Source organism: Panulirus ornatus, chromosome 16 (assembly GCF_036320965.1).
Source record: "Panulirus ornatus isolate Po-2019 chromosome 16, ASM3632096v1, whole genome shotgun sequence".
Lineage (NCBI taxonomy): Eukaryota > Metazoa > Arthropoda > Malacostraca > Decapoda > Palinuridae > Panulirus > Panulirus ornatus.
The window spans coordinates 2,769,906-2,791,648 of record NC_092239.1 but is presented as its reverse complement, the minus strand read 5'-3'; the positions used below and the strand labels follow the sequence as shown (position 1 = coordinate 2,791,648).

Genomic DNA, 21,743 nt, shown 5'->3' with positions numbered 1-21,743 from the left:
GCTGCAGTAAAAAGTTTGAGCACGATAATGGAAATAAAGATGTGCCATAGATACTAGTGATCATTGACTTTTGGTTCTGCCCAAACAGCAACCTTGTGTTGCAAAATCTACCGCAGAATTCTCTCTTTTGTCAGATTATGAGATCTCCAGTAATAAGTATCAGTTGTTTTTAATCCTGGTGCATAATAAAGAGCTGTAAAACCAGCATTTAATTGGATAACCATCATGTTTTATCTTCAGCTTAGTTATTGTATTTATATTTGCTAAGATAGGATATACTTTCTTTTTCTAATGACAGCAGTCACCATGTTATGGTATTTTCCAGGACGTGCATCATTCATCAGTGGCCTTTAAGCAGTTTATCATATGACCATTTTTTTCTCCCACATAGTTTACAGTCTCTAGGATTACATAAAGTCTGTCAAGGTGTTTTATTCTTAAACAGTTTGCTTTGATTTCCAGTATTCCAGATTGTTTTTGCTCCATTTGTGCAAAAATTTGCTTAATACTAGGGATTCTGTCGTTGGGTGCCTTATCACTGTGTTATTTAACCAGTTGTGTTTAAATCTCATAACTTTAAATCTCTTGATAGGAAGGGTGATTCTGGTCGGGTATGGTAGTGTCTCATGATTTGTTTATAGTAGGCCAATTGCAGTATTTGTGCACCAATTATTATAAAGTGCAAGATCTATTGCAATTCTGTTAGGACCTCTTTGAAATGTTAATGGGTAACATATTCAGATTGTCTTGCAAAATAGTTTTGGAATCATCTTTTCCCAGCAGTCTTAGATGAGAAGTGCTTGCTCACTATGTGCTGAATACATTTGTGGTCATAGGTTTGCATTATCTTTTCATTTGAATATTCTTCCTTGAAATATGATTGAAGTTGTGTCTGTCTGGTTCAGATATATGTGAATGCTTTCTAACATCAATAGTGCTATTGTGTGCCATCTCATTGATGTAGCTGCTCCCTAGATAATTAACCATTTTTAGATTGGTTGAGTACAGGTAAGTTTTTGTTGATAGACCTGTTTTGTACTTTGAGAAGATAAGGTTTGAAGGAAACATTCATCTGCTGTTCAGTCATTTTATCCCAGTTCTTTTTAAGAGTAGTTGTAGCTTGTTAGTTTACTGATCTAAAGTAAGCTCTAAGCTGCAAACCTTGACGTGTGCTGTGCTTGACTTTTGATTGGATTAGTTTGGGATGGTTTAACTAACATGTTTTAATGTGTTGACCATCAATGGCTAGCCCTTGATACTTGGCAATTTAAGTGTAGTGTGCAGTTAAGTTAGGTGGTTTAAAATTACCAAGAAATAGTAGTTTAAGTACCCATCTGGAAGCATGTGGGCAAATTTGAAAGTATGTACTGCTCTGACCATGTTCTACAAGATTTCGGAGGCAACTTTTTAACTCAACACTGGTATTCACAGGTTTGTCCAGAAAGGATCGACTTAATTCACAAGAATTACCGAAAACTTTGCAACCTGCTTGTGGATGTTGAAGAATGGGGCCAGGTCATTATCATTAATATGTTGACACGATATGCTCGCACTCAGTTTATTGACCCTAATGCTGGAGTAAGTACTGGTGCTGTACATTGTGCTTATTAGTTTTTACCCATGTTACTATATTTTGATTTGTTGTAAGAAAGTTTTTCAAGAAAAATTTATTATATGAAATGATATTGAAATAATACAGTTTTGTATGGTAAGTCTTTGATGACTTTTAATATTTCATTGTCATGTAAGATGTGTTTTTTTTCTTTACAATGAATTTCCTTACCTTGTAGGAAGAAGTTGATGACAAGGAGAAACCTTTTTATGAAGATGAAGAGGAGACAGAAGATCAGGAGGTTCTTGCAAAAAGACCCAAACCTATGGATCCTGACCATCGACTTTTGCTTCGGAATGCCAAGCCACTACTTCAGAGCCGCAATGCTGCTGTAAGTTAGCAGTGTGACCCATAAACTTTTTATGAATATGTTTATTTTTTTGTCTCTCTTCCTCAGTAATTTCCTTCTATCATCTGAATTATATAGCATAAGTAGATTTTTTTCATACTTATTCACCATTTCCCTCATTAGTGCAGTAGTACCTGGAACAGATAGGGAAACAGCACTCAGTTATTTGCATCCACTCTTTAGGTGTCATGTATAATACACTGAACCTTAGACCCCATTATCCACAGCCAAGCCTGACAAAACTTTCTGTGGTTTCTATTTCAGCCCCATTGACAGCACGTTGCCCTCTTGTGTACTACATTACTCCAGTTTGGTCAATCCCATGCATACCTCATATCCTCGTGCAAGTTCAGGCATATTCCACTCCATCCTTCCATCTCATCCTCAGTCTTGCTCTCCTTCTTGCTTCCTGCTCTTTTAATGCATATATCCTCCAAGTTAGTCTCACTTCACTCATCCTCCTCTTTGTCCAAAACATTTCAGCTGACCATAGATCAGTTTTCTCAAACGTACTCTGCTTAATACCACAATCAAGCCTCCTAATACCATGTATATTCCTCTGGCATTTGATTTAGGACATTTCTTTACATTCATCCAAATACCATTACAGTCTCAAGTGATCTCTTTCACTGTGAACTTCCACTGAACATATGGGCTTACCTGTATCTGTTCCCTTTCACCTCTACTTTGCAATTGCTTAGCTTGCTTAGCTTATCCAGCTAAACTGGAATCCAAGTTATCTTGCAGAATTTTTGTGGAATTAATATTATTTTTTATTATACTATGTCGCTGTCTCCCGCGTTAGCGAGGTAGCGCAAGGAAACACGAAAGAATGGCCCAACCCACCCACATACACATATATATACATAAACGCCCACACATGCACATATACATACCCATACATTTCAACATATACATACATATACATACACAGACAAATACATATATACACGCATGTACGTATTCATACTTGCTGCCTTCATCCATTCTCTTTGCCACCCCGCCGCACATGAAGTGGCACCCCCTTCCCCCCACGTGCTTATGAGGTAGCCCTAGGAAAAGATAACAAAGGCCACATTCGTTCACACTTAGTCTCTAGCTGTCATGTGTAATTTTATCATCCAAAATTTAATTCACAGGTAGTACTGGCTGTGGCTCAGCTGTACCAGCACATTGCCCCCCGTTCGGAAGTTTCACTGGTGGCAAGGGCTCTGGTGAGACTTTTACGCTCTCATCGAGAGATTCAGGCAGTTGTCCTTACCAATATTGCTTCAATGTCTACACGACGGAAGGTATGGACCTATAAAAGCCATATACAGCATTATGTTGTTGAATAAGATTAAATTTGTTTTTTAAGACTATATTGCAGCATGTATTAGGACATGGTAGTATGTGAAAATTTCATATCCTGTAATAGTTTTTTTGGACATGTTCTTCTCATTTATAGATCCATTTCATCAAGGGCATATCATTCTTAGACTACATTGGTATTGGAGAAGTTTTATCTTTTTATCGTATTAGAGAAAAAGTTTGCCATATATATAGATGACAGTATATCCCATGGACATTTTTTCATTCATAAGCTTTTACTGTTTGAATTTGGTTTAAATGAAATAGATATGATTGTTCTGAGATATTCCTGAGATCTTAGAAATTTAGTGCATTATTTGCTTCGAATAGTAACAATTATGAATTCCTTCACATTAATGTTGTAAGCTGTTGTGTACTCCTGTTTGTTGTATTTCGTATTTTTTATGCATTGTTCATAAATATTGTAGTTTCTAATGAGTTTTAAGTACATTGTGGATTTCTTTTCATATTTGACTGCCGTTTCCTGTGTCAGCGACATAGCACCAGGAAACAGATGAAGAAAGACACATCCACTCACATAAGCATATATACAGTATATACATATACTCACATACACACACATATATATATTTTATTTTCTTTTTTGTTATACTTTGACGCTGTCTCCCACGTTAGCGAGGTAGCGCAAAGAAACTTACGAAAGAATGGCCCAACCCACCCATGTACACATGTATATTCATACACACCCACATACGCCCATATACATACCCATACATTCAATGTATACACGCATATACATACACAGAATACACAGACATATACATATAGACACATGTACATATTCGTACTTGCTGCCTTCATCCATTCCCATCGTCACCCCGCCACAAATGAAATAACACCCACCCCCTCCCACGTGCGAGGTAGCACTAGGAAAGGACAACAAAGGCGACATTTGTTGACACAGTGTCTAGCTGTCATGTGTAATGCACCGAAACCACAGCTCCTTTTCCACATCCAGGCCCCACAAAACTTTCCATGGTTTACCCCAGACGCTTCACATGCCCTGGTTCAATCCATAGACAGCACGTCGACCCCGGTATATCACACATTCCAATTCACTCTATTCCTTGCACGCCTTTTATATATATGCATGAGTGGATGGGCCATTCTTCGTCTGTTTCCTGGCACTACCTCTCTGATGTGGGAAACGGTGATCAAGTATAATAATGATAATAATGATGATAATGATAATAAATTTTGGAAACCATTAAGAGATAATGCTTCTTAAAAATCATTGATTTTTTTTGCTGTGTATTCAAGTCATTAACTGGTATGTCTTATAGATAAGGTTATTGTTTTGCAGAACCGTAGAATCACTATGAATACACAGATGTTAAATGTCTTGCAACTTTAAAGATTACTAGATGGGCAAAGGTGCAAATTTCTTGATCTCGGTATGCTGATTAAAGATATGTCATCACATAAGAGTAACAAAAATGTGGTTTTCCGAATATTTACCATATTTTTGTTTTTGTGATAGTACCCCAGTACAAACTTTGAGATGCCATTTAGATATTGTAAGCCTCAGTTTGGGAGACTGACAAGGGTAGTATCATCAGCATCATTTTCAGTTATTATCCTCAGCTGTTATCCTTTTCTGCTTACACAGGACATGTTTGAACCATATTTGAAAAGCTTCTTTGTCCGTTCAAGTGATCCAACACACATCAAGGCACTGAAATTGGAGGTAAATATGCATATTTTTGTAATTATGCAATATGCCTTTAATGTGTTACCATTTCATTTTTTCAGTTATTGTAGATTGTGAGGATATACTTTTTACATTTAGCTGATTATAATTAGTTAGAGGAGAAAAGATAAATGTTTTTAACCAAGAGGAGAAAAGATAAATGTTTTTAACCATGTTGATTGAGAAGATATTATGTTCATGTTTGGGTATGTTAGGAGGAAAGATTAGATAGGTAGAGATAGAGATAATTTTCTGTCTGCATATGGCCTGTCACAGTTGATACTATAATAGCAGTTACTAGAATTTCTTAAGAGAGAGTGCTGTTTACCTTGATATATTGGACGGCTGTGTGTAAATAAAATATTTATATTAAGAGGAACATTAGAATGCATGATTTTTTTTATATGAAATGGTTAAATGTACTGTGCTAGAATTTTTCATCTGTACCTAATGTAAACTAAGCCATAGACATGCTTGTAACCTGATAGGCAGGGTATTAACAGAAGTAGGATATCAAATTGCCTAACAAAATAGTCATCTTCTGTACTAACTGGCTGATGGTGAGGGAAGGGAATAAGCTGAATGCACTGATTAGTAGTCATATTCTTAATTATTTTGTAAAGATATGGTTACTAGAGCAATTTATTGTGAAATGCAGATCACTGTTGCAGTCTGAGAGATTTCACTTAGAACTTTTCCAACACATTTTTTTTTCTTGTAGTGGTTAACATGTCATGGACAATTATGGACAAATGATATGCTCAAATCAATGCCATCTTAGGTTAAAGAAAAAAGTTGAAGAAAAAGAAAGTAGAAATTGATTATGGCTTCACAGTTGCAGTTATAACTGAAGAACAAGCTAATTGGATACTGGTAGTTGGGCTTGCTATTGTTTTTAGTGTTCTTAGAGCTGGAATGCTGGTTAGAGATAGTGAGTGTTTCTTGTATCAGTTTCAGACTGACTTAGCTCATTACTGGAGAGAGTCCTGTAGCTGATGAATTAGTGTCATAGTCTTGTGTTTGTGTGACATGTAGTGTAAGTGAAGGAACAATCTCATATTGCTTTTTCAGGAATAATTTGAATAGTATTTCACTTTGTCACTTGTTGCTGTTATTGATATTTAAGAATATATATTATAATTTTATATTTCTTGTTAAGCTGCTTGTCTTTGCTCTGTAGGTCTTAACCAACTTAGCTACAGACACCAATATATCTGTCATTCTACGAGAGTTCCAGACTTACATAGGGTCATCAGATAAAGAGTTTGTGGCCGCAACCATCCAAGCAATAGGAAGGTAAGTATATTTCAGTCCCATTTGCACATTTATTAACTCTTCTTGGTTGTTGATATATTTTGTAGATGACCATGTTTTTGACAAATTCATTGTGCAAATTGATATATATAAGGTCATAGACAGCATCTTTGGGGACTACATCCTTGTTTCATAGGTATGATACTTTTGTGTGTCTCTCTCTGAATATCACTCTTGGTATTACATTTATGTAATAATCTTAGAGAAGTTTTGTGATTTGTTTATTGTTTAACATTTATTATGATTTAGGTACATTTTTGCATAGTTCAGTGTATGTGTTGTTTAGAAAATATTTTTATGTTTTTTATTTGAGTATGGCAGTAACCATTATTCACAGAAAAAGTTGCTATTTCTCATATTGATTAAACAGGGTTTCTCCAGCATCAAGGCTACACTTCACACAGGACTAGGGAAGTTAATGGTCTGAACCAGGGCATATGAAGTAGTCAACTTAAACCATGCAATGGTTTGTGGAGCTTGGCTGTGGAGGTTAGGTCCTGGTATCAGTACATTTTACATGATAGCTAGAGTATGAAGGTGGACAAATTAAGATGTTCTTTGCTCCTGATGCTACCTTGCTAAGATGGGAAATGTATTTAGGCATAAAAATGTGAGTTTATGCATGTATATGTGGAAGCCAGTGGGATATGGTTATTCTTACTTGGTGATTTTGAATGATAGTGCAGGAACTGACAAACATTATAGATAAACATTAGTGGCAATAATAAGAGTTTGTCTTTTATCAGATGTGCATCCAACATCAGAGAGGTGACAGATACATGTTTGAGTGGGCTTGTCACACTTCTATCAAACAGAGATGGTAAGTCACTGCTTTTTGAAAGTACACCACCCACCTTAGTTGCAAGCTTTTTAGGTAAAACCATTCTTATGAAGGGACTGCCTTTATTTCACAGTCATCCAGTCTTCAGTTATGTGGTATTATAAAATTTTCATTTAATTCAATTATAGGATCTTTTGATGTAAATTCTTAGAACTAATTTTGATTACTTTTCTCCTGTAATATTCAGTTTGTCCAACTGTTATTTGATTCTGATGTTCTGTCACAAACCTTTTTTATTTTTGTGTATATTTATATTATTATGTTGCGTTGCTGTTCCCCATCTTGGCGAGGTAATACCAGAAATAGACAGCTAAACCTTTGAGAAAAAAAATGCTCCTTTAGTTCCTTCCTGTGTTCCTTCTTTTGGAAAGTGATGATACCGGAGGGAAGGATTTCCAGTGCCCCTTCACCCACAGCCACACACACTCACTCTGATAGCAATGTATATCAAGGACTAGTTATATTTGTTCAGTGATGTAACTGTGAAACAACATTATTCAGAACAATTTTGATTAGGGGCATCCTGTATGCTTATACTATAAACATAATTATGATTGCAAAATAAAGATTTACTTTGTTGAATTACAGTCCTGTAAGTAATTGCATGTATTTTTATGCTGTCCCATGTAAATACATTTTCTCATTCACACCTGAATTTTATAATTTTATGTATATCAACAGAAATATGTTATACTGTATTGTATCCAATTACAAATTATTTTGGTAACATTGATATAAGTTTGATATCAATTTGAATATAATTTTCTCAGGTAAAGATAACAATGATATTGATAATTGGTAAAGATCTCATATTCTGAATTTTTCTCTTGCATGCACTGTATTTTATACAAAATTGTGTGGCTTTAACTCAGAACTTTCATTTTATAATATTTTATTGTAAATATGCTGAAAGAATATGAGGTTTTCAAAGGGATATTTCTTCACTCAGAATCTGTTGTTGGGGAGAGTGTGGTGGTTATTCGAAAACTTCTGCAGAGTGAGACAGTGGGTCATAAAGATATTATTAGCCACATGGCTCGGCTGATGGACAATATCAAGATTGCCATGGCACGGGCTAGTATATTGTGGCTTCTTGGGGAGTACTGTGACAAAGTGCCCAAGATTGCCCCTGATGTTCTTCGTAAAATGGCCAAAACTTTTGTATATGAGGTAATTTATTTCATGTTTTTTTTCTTTTGAGATTACATTGCTTTTTGTAAACTTTTCAACAATTTAGATATGTCAGTACATTTGCTGTTATTTTTCTCTCATGTGGGTATGGTATTTATATATGTCCTTGAATTGACTGTAAGATGTTACTGGACTTGGTCTCCCTTTAGTTACAATGTGAGTAAAAAGTCACCTTTGGCAAGGTTGTATCATTGCCTGTTGATGAAAGGGAGAATAGACTTATCAGAGAACTTCTCATGCCAAAGGAGTTCATCATATCCCTGCTACTGGAAGTAATACAGGATTGGAATTGCAGGTGCTCATAGGAAAGTGGTCCCGGAGTAACACCAGGTTCTCACAAAGATCCACATTCTAGAATATTTGTCAGTGAAAAGTTATAAATTTCTTTAAACATTTCTTAATCCATGCCGGTGTTATCCATCAGTTTTGAGTATGATATTATTCTTTATAATTTACAGTTCATCTATGATTATAGAAAAAAATTGTTTTATCTATAGCATTTACCTCAAAGTTTGTATGATATTTTCTATGACCCTCTCTTTTTAAGATGTTAAAGTAATATCATGCTGTCACATACCCTTTTTGGTTTTTGTCTTACCTGGCTTTTGTTTCCTGTATCTCATACAAGATAGATATTTTTCTTTCTTTTGAATGGGTTTCATATATTATCATTTTGTAATTGCCTGTTTTTACTTTATAGGGTGGGAATTAGAGTTGGGACTCATCTCGTGAGCATTCTGGATGATGCAGCCTTTTAAAGTTCTGTACATTGTCCACGTTTACCACATTCTCTTATGTTGTGTTTGTCTTGTGAAAGTATGGGTGAGGGATCTGGGGGTTAAATATTAGTTTGAACTAATGCTTTTCCTGTGACTTTGATTTGGATTATTGAGCTCATTATGTACTTTAATGCAAATATCTTTACAGGAGGACATTGTGAAACTGCAAATCTTAACTTTAGCAACGAAACTATATTTAACAAACCTCAAGCAGACTCGCCTTCTCTGTCAGTATGTGTATAATATGGCAAAGTATGACACCAACTACGACATTCGTGATCGTGCTCGTCTCACAAGAGCTTTAGTCTTCCCTCCTCAAGGCCATGAAGATAATAAACTTGCAAAGCATGCTAAGAAAATATTCTTAGCCACTAAGCCTCCTCCAGTGCAACAATCTAGTTTCAAAGGTTTGTGTTGCTAGTGTTAGTAGAACCATTTGGTGTTATTTTTCAATTAATGTTTTAAATGAAGGTTCCCCTGATAAATTTTGTTATTATTCATTCATTATTACATGAACAAGTTGGATTGGGAAAAGACAGATTACTTGTAGACATGATTTGTAATGATTCAAAGATATAATTCAAACTTATATAGTAAAAAGAAATGACGACATTCAAGTCATCTCACATACCTTTCTATATTCAGGAAGTTTCTTTTTTCACACTTGTTTGCTGTTTCATGCCTTAGCAAGGTAACGCAAGGAACAGATGAAGAATGGCCTCATTTTCTCACATCTACTCTTTAGCTTTCATGTATAATGCACCCCTCTCCGTCCATAGCCAAGCCTCACAGACCTTTCCATGGTTTCCCTTGACTGCTCCACTTGCTCTAGATATTCAGATAATAAGTGCAGTCTTCATATTATGCAGTGCATTTTCACTTTCAGATCGTGACCAGTTTCAGCTAAGTACCCTGTCTCACCTTATCAATGCACGAGCAACAGGATATCAGGACCTTCCGGCATTCCCAGAAGAGGCTCCGGACCCCAGTGTACGTTGTGTGGAGGTTCCTGTATCGTTTACACCTGAGAATCACCACAGACCTTCTCACCAGAAGAACAAGCCCCAGAGGGTCAAGTCATTTTACTCTGATGAAAGTTCTCCTGAAGATGAGAGTGAAGATGAAGCAACTGACAGCAGTAGTGAGAGTGAGAGTGACAGTGATAGTAGTGGAAGTGACAGTTCAGACAGCAGCAGTGATGAGGATAATGGATCTGAGAGTGAGGATGAAGAGAAGAAGCCAAGAATTAAGAGGAAAATGAGTAGTGGTGGGAAGAAGCATTCAGAGAAACATGAAGCATCAGAGTCATCTGGCAGTGAGGATACTGATTCATCTTCCTCATCCTCATCAAGCAGTGAGTCATCAAGTGATGAGGAATCGGAAAATTCTGAGACTTCTGACGAGGATGCAAAAAAGAAGAAAACAGCCAATGATCAGAAACAAAAAAGTGAGGTAACACAAGGGAAAGGCGATCGTAGTAACTTGGATCTTCTTTTGGAATTGGATGACACGCCACCTACTATGGACACCCCACTTCTTACTCCTTCACTTGGTGGACTTTTGACACCCTCACCATCATCTCAACCTGTTCAACCACTACCCCCAGGTGCTTCTATTCAACCTGCATCTGCCAAATATATACCCACAGCTACACAAGAGTTGTTGAACAGACTTAGTGGTGGGGGTTTATCATTAGCATGCCGTTTCACACGCTCTCCACATTTGTATTCCCCCCGCATGACATCAGTTGAACTTTCATTCACTAACAGCAGCAGTGAGGAGATTCGGGATATCAATGTTGGAAGTAAGAAGCTTGCACCAGGAATGTCACTTCATGAGTTTGCAGGTATTGCTGTCTTGAGTCCTGATACTACTCTCTATGGGACTCTAGGGGTGGATTTCAATGATACCACTCAACCAGCAGTTTTTGATTTGGTAGCAGGGGGTCGAACTTTCAGCATTAGTATCACAGCACCAATCGGAGAATTGTTGATGCCATTAGCAATGAATGAAGCTGATTTTAATCACAACCAGGTAGGTGACATTTTTTAGTTATGTATATTGAATGAGCAGATACAAAATCTTGATGCTGAATTCAATTTTAATAATTTTGAAGAAATTCTAGCTGTATATTTTTTTGTTAAATTTGAGCGGTTAGGCAATAAGAGTGAAGTTCCAGTTGATTTTACTTATTAGTTTTACACTGTAGTTATCCTTCAAACCTTCAGATGAAAAGCACCAGTGTTTTCATGGCAATATTCATCACTGTGAATATTACAGAGTAAGCTGCGGGGAATGAATGAACTGAGTGGCCAGGTGAATCTCTCAAGTGGCAACAAAGAAGTTGGGTGCCTGGTGGACCGACTTTATGAGACTGCCAACCTCCTTCAGGTTCAGTGTTCGAGCAACAGCATTTTGAAGTAAGTGTTATTTTGTTTTTATGATATGTCATATCTGTCAGGTGAGTGGAAAAGTACCCTCACAAGAATATAACTTGCTGAGGTACATGATTCACACTATGGCTTTGTGACAAATCAGAAAATGAAAGGGAAGTGAATTTCACAGCTTTGTTTTGTGAGGAAAGAAAGGGTCCTCATGTGGCTTGTTTCCATACAGAACCCATATGAATTTGAGCAGGGGAATATTTGAACTCACTAATTGCAATAGATCTCATATCCAGGAACCCATAATCCAAAAGATAATCAAGAAGATGTAAGAGTTTATGAAGAATGCAGTTCCACTTTCCATGTGCTGCCATAACCCATGCCACTGCTTCATCATTGTTTTTCCCATTTGAATTCACGGTATTAATGCTCTGTGGCTTTATCAAGTATTTCTCCTCATTTCTGTGATTTCTGCCCTTACTCTTCCTTTATGATATATGCATACATCAAGTTTCCAAGCGTTAGTTCTCAATGTAATGGTGCATGGAGGAAAGTTGTAACCCTATATAGAATACATAACATAGTGAACTGCACTGATGAAGCTTTTATGGTCAGCTAAATGATTGATGAAGAGTATGCCACTGGTTTTTGAACTCCAGTGAAGACAGTGATGATGACAGTAATAGTGAAAGTGAAGAACCATAAAGAAACAGCATGAATTAGGGGTTAAAATTAGATAAGCACATACATCAAAACACCCTCTTCTGCTCTCTCAACCACGCTCTTTTTATTTCCACACATCTCTCTTACCCTTACGTTACTTACTCGATCAAACCACCTCACACCACACATTGTCCTCAAACATCTCATTTCCAGCACATCCATCCTCCTGCGCACATCTCTATCCATAGCCCACGCCTCGCAACCATACAACATTGTTGGAACCACTATTCCTTCAAACATACCCATTTTTGCTTTCCGAGATAATGTTCTCGACTTCCACACATTTTTCAAGGCTCCCAAAATTTTCGCCCCCTCCCCCACCCTATGATCCACTTCCGCTTCCATGGTTCCATCCGCTGACAGATCCACTCCCAGATATCTAAAACATTTTACTTCCTCCAGTTTTTCTCCATTCAAACTCACCTCCCAATTGACTTGACCCTCACCCCTACTGTACCTAATAACCTTGCTCTTATTCACATTTACTCTTAACTTTCTTCTTCCACACACTTTACCAAACTCAGTCACCAGCTTCTGCAGTTTCTCACATGAATCAGCCACCAGCGCTGTATCATCAGCGAACAACAACTGACTCACTTCCCAAGCTCTCTCATCCCCAACAGACTTCATACTTGCCCCTCTTTCCAAAACTCTTGCATTTACCTCCATAACAACCCCATCCATAAACAAATTAAACAACCATGGAGACATCACACACCCCTGCCGCAAACCTACATTCACTGAGAACCAATCACTTTCCTCTCTTCCTACACATACACATGCCTTACATCCTCGATAAAAACTTTTCACTGCTTCTAACAACTTGCCTCCCACATTCAGTACATATCTACATAAAAGTAGTTCAGTTTTTATAGTGGAACAGAAGAGTTTCATCACCTGCAAGAAATAATGTGTATAATGTACCCAGGAGAAAGTAATGTAGGAGAAGCCAAACTTCATGAAGCAGTTGACTTTTTTTAAAATAAGTTCAAGAAAGGTTTATATATTACATTCATAAGATGTAGAAAGGAGGAGGAATTTTGGGTAAATACTACAACTAAATGTTTATGAAATGCTTTATATAGCATATCTTTATATACCTTTGAATTACATACAAATAGAAACTACATCAGGTATACAAAAATGCCCCAGTTGAAGTTGTGAAGTGTTCGTACCTTAGTTTGGGCCTTCAGAAAAGTCGCAAGAATTTTTTACTTCTCTCCCACAACTCTTTTCCTTTAAGTGTTTAAGTAAATAGCTACTTGAGAGACTGTCACGTGTACATTGAACGGCTGGTAGCTTTTGCAGGATTATTATTTTCATTTTGGTTCTTTTTGACATGCTTATTGCACAGGCACCTGTAAGGGTATACTATGATAACAAGTTTGTCATTTTACTGTCTGTCACAGGAGTAACAAGAAACCTCTGCATGAAGAATGATATTGAAAAAATCTACATTATGAACAACAGAGTCATAGTCTGAATGAGTGTAAATGAAGCCATTGTACATTTGTTCCTGAAGCTACCTTGCTGAGGTAGGAATGCAGTTAGGCATAAAAAATGTAAAATTTCATATTGTGCTAAATAGCCAAGTCATACATAGTTGAGTCTTCTCTATTTCTCACTTACTCTTCCTTCCACGTAATATTACCACTTGCGCACAAACATATTCAGCTCACATTTACAGGTTATTCATGTAAACTTGTTTTTTCACAGATTTGGTGGCCAGACTGCCTCAGGGAAAGCATTAGTTTTGGTGTCTGTATCACTACCAGATGATGGACAAGCATCTACTGTTACTGTAAACTGTGAAAAAATGGTTATATCTTCCATGCTTCTTAAAGAAATTCAGTCTGCCCTCAAAAGAGATTAATCCATGAAACTTAAATTTACTATCAGTTGTTAAATAAAGTAGTGATAAGATTAGTAAATAAATGCATGACTAGGATAAAAAAAATTCTTGAAACAGAACCTAGGATTCTAACTCATATTATGGTGACAAATTGAAATGAACGTTCATTTTTGTTATATCCAGTCTGAAATGAAACTCGGAAACCTGTCATGGTGCTAAGTTTGGTATTGGATGTTAGACTTTTTTTTTTAACTTTTCTCACTTAAAGACAGAATCCCTTGAGCACTTTGTTGGGAGGGGATTAATACACCAGTTTACCCACCCCCAAAGGAAGTAAAAGAAATTATTGTCATCATTATAATTATTGTACTTAATCGCTGTTTCCCGTGTCAGCAAGGTAGCGCCAAGGGATAGGAAAGAAAGGACACTGCTCAAGTATTCCCAGCGTGTTGTAGGTGACTAAAAGGAGTGCAAGCGGAGCTGGAAATCCTCCCTGTTTTACTTTTCCAAAAGAGGGAACAGAGAAGGGGGCCAAGTGGGGATTTTTTCCGCTAAGGCTCTGCCATCTGTTCTTGATGCTACCACACTGACATGGGAAATGGCGAATATATATGGGGGTTGGCAATGCTGTTTCCTGTGGAGTAGGGTGGTGCTGGGAATGGATGAAGGCAAGCAAGTATGAATATGTATATATGTAGATATGTATATGTATCTATATGTATATGTTGATATATATAGGTACATGTATGTGTATATATTTATTTATCTTTGTTTTGCTTTGTTGCTGTCTCCCGCGTTAGCGAGGTAGCGCAAGGAAACAGAAGAAAGAATGGCCCAACCCACCCACATACACATGTATATACATACTCGTCCTCACACACATATGTACGTACTTATACATCTCAACGTGTATATATATATATATATATATATATATATATATATATATATATATATATATATATCTTTCTTTCATACTGTTCGCCATTTCCCGCATTAGCAAGGTAGCGTTAAGAACAGAGGACTGGGCCTTTGAAGGAATATCCTCACATGGCCCCCTTCTCTGTTCCTTCTTTTGGAAAATTAAGAAAAAAAAAAAAAATATATATATATATATATATATATATATATATATATATATATATATATATATATATATATATATATACATACATATATATATACACACAGCCATATACATATATACACATGTACATAATTCATACTGTCTGCCTTTATTCATTCCCATCGCCTCCCCGCCACACATGAAATAACAACCCCCTTCCCCCGCATGTACGCGAGGTAGCGCTAGGAAAAGACACCAAAGGCCACATTCATTCACACTCAGTCTCTAGCTGCCATTTATAATGCACTGAAACCACAGCTTCATGTTCCCTGGGTCAGTCCATTGATAGCATGTCGACCCCGGTTTACCTCTTCATTCCAAATCCCTATTCCTTGCACTCCCCTCCTGTATGTTCAGGCTGCAATCACTCAAAATCTTTTTCACTCCATCCCTCCAACTCCAATTTGGTCCCTACTTCTCCTTGTTCCCTCCACTTCTGACACTTATATCCTCTTTGTCAATTTTTCCTCATTCATTCTCTCCATATGTCCAAACCATTTAAACACTCTTCTGCTCTCTCATCAACACTCTTTTTACTTCCACACATTTCTCTTTCCCTTTCATTTCTTACTCAATCAAACCACCTTGCACCACATATTGTCCTAAGACATTTAATTTCCAACACATCCACCCTCCTTTGTACAACCCTATCTATAGCCCATGCCTTGCAACCATATAACATTGTTGGAACTACTGTTCCTTCAAACATACCCATTTTTGCTCTCCAAGATAATGTTCTCTCCTTCCACACATTCTTCATTGCTCTCAGAACCTTCACCCCATCCTCCACCCTGTGACTTGCTTCCACTTCCATGGTTCCATCCGCTGCTAAGTCCACTCCCAGACATCTAAAACACTTCACTTTCTCCATTCAGACTTACATCTCAATTAACTTGTCCCTCAACCCTACTGAACCTAATAACCTTGTTCTTATTCACATTTTATCTCAACTTTGTCCTTTCACACATTTTTCCAAACTCACTTGCCAACTTCTGCAGTTTCTCACTCGAATCAGCTACTAGAGCTGTATCATTGGCGAATAACATAAATCATTTGAATCTGCTGAAGTATGAAGGGTGTTGTTATTGGGTAAGATTAATCTGAATAAAAATTTCTTGAAGAAAATGTGATTATTGATCTATCCGTATCTCTGATGCTTGTTCCTTCAGGCAACTCCCTGAAGGGGGTGACCATGGCAAAAGTCACCAAAACTTGTGAACTTCACTGGAGATTGTTAACTTTAGGAATAATTTTATATTAATCCAGTCCTGGATTATTTCTAAGGACATCATCCTTTATGTCCAGCCAGGACTTTGCTAAGATTTTCTTGGTCTCGCAGAACAATTAATCATACTTTTTGTTTGTTCTTTATCAGCAAGGTACATCCTAGATGGGTAAAGAAGTTGGTTATTCATTCACAATCAGGTCTCTATTCTAGAGCCCATGATAGAAGGATAATGGCCTCTAACGAGACTTTCTTAAGGAACGTTTCGTTGATCATGATTATAAAAAAGGTCTTTGGCATTTGACAAATACCACTCTTGAATAATAGCCTGGTTCAGATATAGTGGGCTAACCTTGTTTGGCTGTGAGTATGCAGCCAACAGAAATAGACTGACCAAAACAGCAATTATTTGTTATCAGAATAGGTCCTTTTTTGAATTTTCAAAGGACTTTTTCTAGTTTCTCCTCCTTCATGCAGGTATGCTCCTAAGTGCTCATAGGTCTCCCTCTGTAGGTGAGAAATGTAAGTTTTGAAGGATGAAAACAGTTACCATGGATAGAGCCCTCCACTATAGTATTTTTTTTCTTTTATGAGTTTTTTTTTTTTTTTAATACAGTAATGGGCCTGAGGCACAGATACCAGTGAAAGGTGAATCAAAGTGAGCGAGTGATCACTTGGCACCATCTCATCTCAATGTTGTAATGTTATGAACCTGGATTAGTTACTGTATGGTAGTCAAGTACTGTGAACAAGCATTTACCAACCTTTGTTTTATGATGTTTGAAGGGGATGAATCATCATAGATGCATTATGTTTCAAGAGATGGGATGATATTTTAACCCCATATAAAGCAAGTGACTTCTCATATACCCTTGAAATATTACTAACAGTAGAAAAATGCTTTCATTCCTCAGAAATTGTTTCACTTAAATTTGACTGGAGGTATGTACAGAAAATTGTTCCCACTTTTGTGTCATTACAACTGCATAGCAAAATATGTTGATTAAAAAGCTTATACAAAATTATGATTTTTCATAGTTTTCTTTTGATATGAAATTATATCAGTCCTTTCTCTTACTCCATACCCTTGCACACTACCTTTGCAATAAAGTACTTTACTGCTCAGATTTCATTCTCATGGTTAAAGTACTCTAAAGGGGAAATGGGTGAGAGAGAGTATGGGGTATAAATTCATTGCTTGCAAAGGAGTGCATTGTTAAATGTGATGCATATTTAATATTTACAAGCCACATAGACTAGGGCTTTAAGTTTGGTAGTTTGATATTCTTTATTGCCACAAAATTTCATAGTGTTCAAATTGATTCATTCATATAACTTTTCCCATTTTAAGATGCAATATAGTGGGCCATGTTTCTTTGTTTAGGCAACAAGAAAGTTTGACTACTGTTACAGGACAGTATAAGAGTAGGTTTTTTCTCTATGAAATGGAAAAATCAACCTTTAAGGTTGATAGTCATTTTGTAATTATAAGTGGGGTAAAATTTGCAGCTGAAATGGCTATTCTTTGCAGGATTGCATATAATTTCTTTTTTCATGATCAGTCATTTTATCCATTTACAAACATCCTATCTAATGTACATTCTCATTCTTCATCTTGAAGCATTCCATAGATTACTTTAGAATTATTTTTTAGTTTTTAGGATGCAAGGTATGTTTAAAAGTAAAGTAGTCCCAACAGTGTTGTATGGATATATTTTAGACTTTGAATACAAAAGAAAGGAAGAGGATGACTTATTGGTAATTAAATCCCTGTGGATGATATGTGGTGTAAGGAAGGTTGATTATGTAAAGAATGACACGAAAAGATGTTATAAGTGTAATCTGATAGAGAGTGCCCATCAGGGCGTGCCAAAATGGTTCTGACATATGAAGATGAATGAAAGAAGACTTCAAGGATCTGTGTCAGAAATGGAGGGAGCAGGTGGGAGGGGAAGACTGAGGAGATGGAAAAATGGATTTGAATGAATGTCTGGGTGTATAGAAGCCTGAACGTTCAATTCAGGAAGGCAGGAGGCAAGCACGGGATAGAATGAATTTGGTTGATGTGGTGTATGTGGGTCAACTCCGTCACTGGGTTGAACCAGGGCATGTTTAACAGTCAAAGGAATCCATTGTGGTTACGCTTTTGTTTTAGTGAATTATACATAGCACAGAGGGAATGGATATGTGCAAATGTGGATGTTGCTCATATGTTTGGGATGCTTCCTCACAGGAGAGCAGATTAGGTATAATATGTATACAGGCAGTCCCTACTTAGTACTTTCAGTTGGTTCCAGGAAAAAAATGGTGACCCCTTTTTCCTAAATATTAATGTAAACAGGATTAAATTAAAGTTTATGAATGAACCTGGTCATATGAAGCTGATGGGGAAAACCATGGAAAGCTTTGTTGGGCCTAGTTATGGATTTGGGGCTGTGTTAGGTGCTGTGCACATGACAGCTAGAGAATGGATGTGAGTGAATGAGGCCATTCTCTGACTATTCCTGGTGCTACTTTGTTGTAATGAAGCTATCAAAGGCTTATTTCTTCTCATTGTGGCCAGATTCAGTAGACTTTATAGTGGTACTGCAGGACACTTGGCCATAGGTTGGTGAAAAAGGTATATGATGATACAGATGAATGTACAGAGATAAACTTAAAAAGAGATGGATGGATGTAGTGAAGTGAATTTTGGTCAGATTAGGATGCCAGAAGAATTATGACGTCTGATAAACATATTTTGTTTCATAGAGTGGTGGGATGGAGAAAGTAGTCTCATTTGATAAGTAAACTCAGTGTGCAAGAGAAAATGTAAGTGCTTATATTTCTGTGGAAGCAGGTGTACTTAAGTGGCCTTGACAGTTTTGAAAATATCTGTGCATGTGTGAATAGAGATGCTGTGTGCTGTTCATCATCCCCAGATTGAAGAGCCATGATTGCCTGTGGAGAGGGTTATACTTTATTGCCATTTTTGGAGTTTCTATAATGTGTTATGGTCCAACTGCCTCGACTCAGCAGGATTGTGTTGCATGTATCCCTCAAATTTTTTCCATGGGAGTTCAGTGCTGTGATTGGTATGTTCATTTTTTCAGCATTACTGAAAACTGTTTCACTTATCAATTTCACATTATAATGTTATTGTGTTGAATTTTGTCATTTTATGGAGCAAAAAAATTGTGCACAAAGTTAGTACTTTTAATTTTTAATTGTTTCCTTGCTTGTACAATTCGTTATAAACTGTCATAGTATATGTATGTTTCAAATTACACATCAGATGTGTTTGCTGAAGTTTTCTGGCATGGTTAACACTGGTTAATCTGTTAGCCAAGCTAGTAATGTAATTCTTATTTGTTCATTTTTGCACAAGTATGAATAAAGTTACGTGAATAAACATCATTCAGTTTGGGATGTCTGTCCTAAGTAATACTTTTGATTTTTTTTTTTTTTTTTTTTTTTTTTTTTTTTTTTTTATACTTTGTCGCTGTCTCCCGCGTTTGCGAGGTAGCGCAAGGAAACAGACGAAAGAAATGGCCCAACCCTCCCCATACACATGTACATACACACGTCCACACACGCAAATATACATACCTACACAGCTTTCCATGGTTTACCCCGGACGCTTCACATGCCTTGATTCAATCCACTGACAGCACGTCAACCCCTGTATACCACATCGCTCCAATTCACTCTATTCCTTGCCCTCCTTTCACCCTCCTGCATGTTCAGGCCCCGATCACACAAAATCCTTTTCACTCCATCTTTCCACCTCCAATTTGGTCTCCCTCTTCTCCTCGTTCCCTCCACCTCCGACACATATATCCTCTTGGTCAATCTTTCCTCACTCATTCTCTCCATGTGCCCAAACCATTTCAAAACACCCTCTTCTGCTCTCTCAACCACGCTCTTTTTATTTCCACACATCTCTCTTACCCTTACGTTACTTACTCGATCAAACCACCTCACACCACACATTGTCCTCAAACATCTCATTTCCAGCACATCCATCCTCCTGCGCACAACTCTATCCATAGCCCACGCCTCGCAACCATACAACATTGTTGGAACTACTATTCCTTCAAACATACCCATCTTTGCTTTCCGGGATAATGTTCTCGACTTCCACACATTTTTCAAGGCTCCCAAAATTTTCGCCCCCTCCCCCACCCTATGATCCACTTCCGCTTCCATGGTTCCATCCGCTGACAGATCCACTCCCAGATATCTAAAACACTTCACTTCCTCCAGTTTTTCTCCATTCAAACTCACCTCCCAATTGACTTGACCCTCAACCCTACTGTACCTAATAACCTTGCTCTTATTCACATTTACTCTTAACTTTCTTCTTCCACACACTTTACCAAACTCCGTCACCAGCTTCTGCAGTTTCTCACATGAATCCGCCACCAGCGCTGTATCATCAGCGAACAACAACTGACTCACTTCCCAAGCTCTCTCATCCCCAACAGACCTCATACTTGCCCCTCTTTCCAAGACTCTTGCATTTACCTCCCTAACAACCCCATCCATAAACAAATTAAACAACCATGGAGACATCACACACCCCTGCCGCAAACCTACATTCACTGAGAACCAATCACTTTCCTCTCTTCCTACACGTACACATGCCTTACATCCTCGATAAAAATATGGGTAAAATTGAAAGTTGATGGAGAGAGGTGGGTGATTATTGTGCATAGCACCTGCATGAGAGAAAGGATATGAGCAAATGTGGGATGTTGCTCAATATGTGTTAGGGATGCTTCATCACAGGAGACAGATTAGGTATAGTAGGGTATACAGCAGTCCCTACGTAGTATTTCAGTTGTTCCAGGGAAAAATGGTGACCCTTTTTCCTAAATATTAATGGAAAGGTAAATTAAGATTTATGTGCTGGTCAAAAGCTGATGGGGAATAACCTGGAAAAGCATTTGTTGCCTATTAATGGAGATGGGGCTGTGTTAGGATCTGTGACATGACAGCTAGAGAATGGATGTGATGTGATGAGGGCATTCTCTGACGTATTCTGGTCTATTATCTTGTGGAGGCTACAGAAGGCTTATATTCTTCTCATGGCAGATCAGTGAACTTATAGTGGGTAGCAGACACTTGGCATAGGTTGGTGAAAAAGTGTAAGAAGTATCAGAGAGATGTGTACAGAGAAAACTTAAAAAGAGATGGATGGTGTAGTGAAGGATTTTTTGGTCAGTTGGGATGCAGAGATTGCGCATAAAATATTTGTGTCATAAGAGTGGGTGGGTGAGAAAGTAGTCGTCGATTTGAAAGTAA

General features: G+C 37.4%; 1 protein-coding gene across 1 annotated transcript in view; it reads left to right on the top strand.

The window, feature by feature from the left end:
* rb (adaptor related protein complex 3 subunit ruby) overlaps positions 1-19,850 on the top strand; it is a 29,032-nt gene extending 9,182 nt beyond the window's left edge. Inside the window, 11 exon segments of the mRNA XM_071671016.1 lie at positions 1,432-1,578; positions 1,791-1,943; positions 3,101-3,253; positions 4,942-5,019; positions 6,203-6,318; positions 7,083-7,156; positions 8,127-8,347; positions 9,296-9,554; positions 10,034-11,181; positions 11,428-11,567; positions 13,971-19,850. Of these exon segments, the coding sequence (XP_071527117.1) occupies positions 1,432-1,578; positions 1,791-1,943; positions 3,101-3,253; positions 4,942-5,019; positions 6,203-6,318; positions 7,083-7,156; positions 8,127-8,347; positions 9,296-9,554; positions 10,034-11,181; positions 11,428-11,567; positions 13,971-14,127 (2,646 nt within the window). The 3' untranslated portion in view covers positions 14,128-19,850.
* Positions 19,851-21,743: the final 1,893 nt, after the last annotated feature.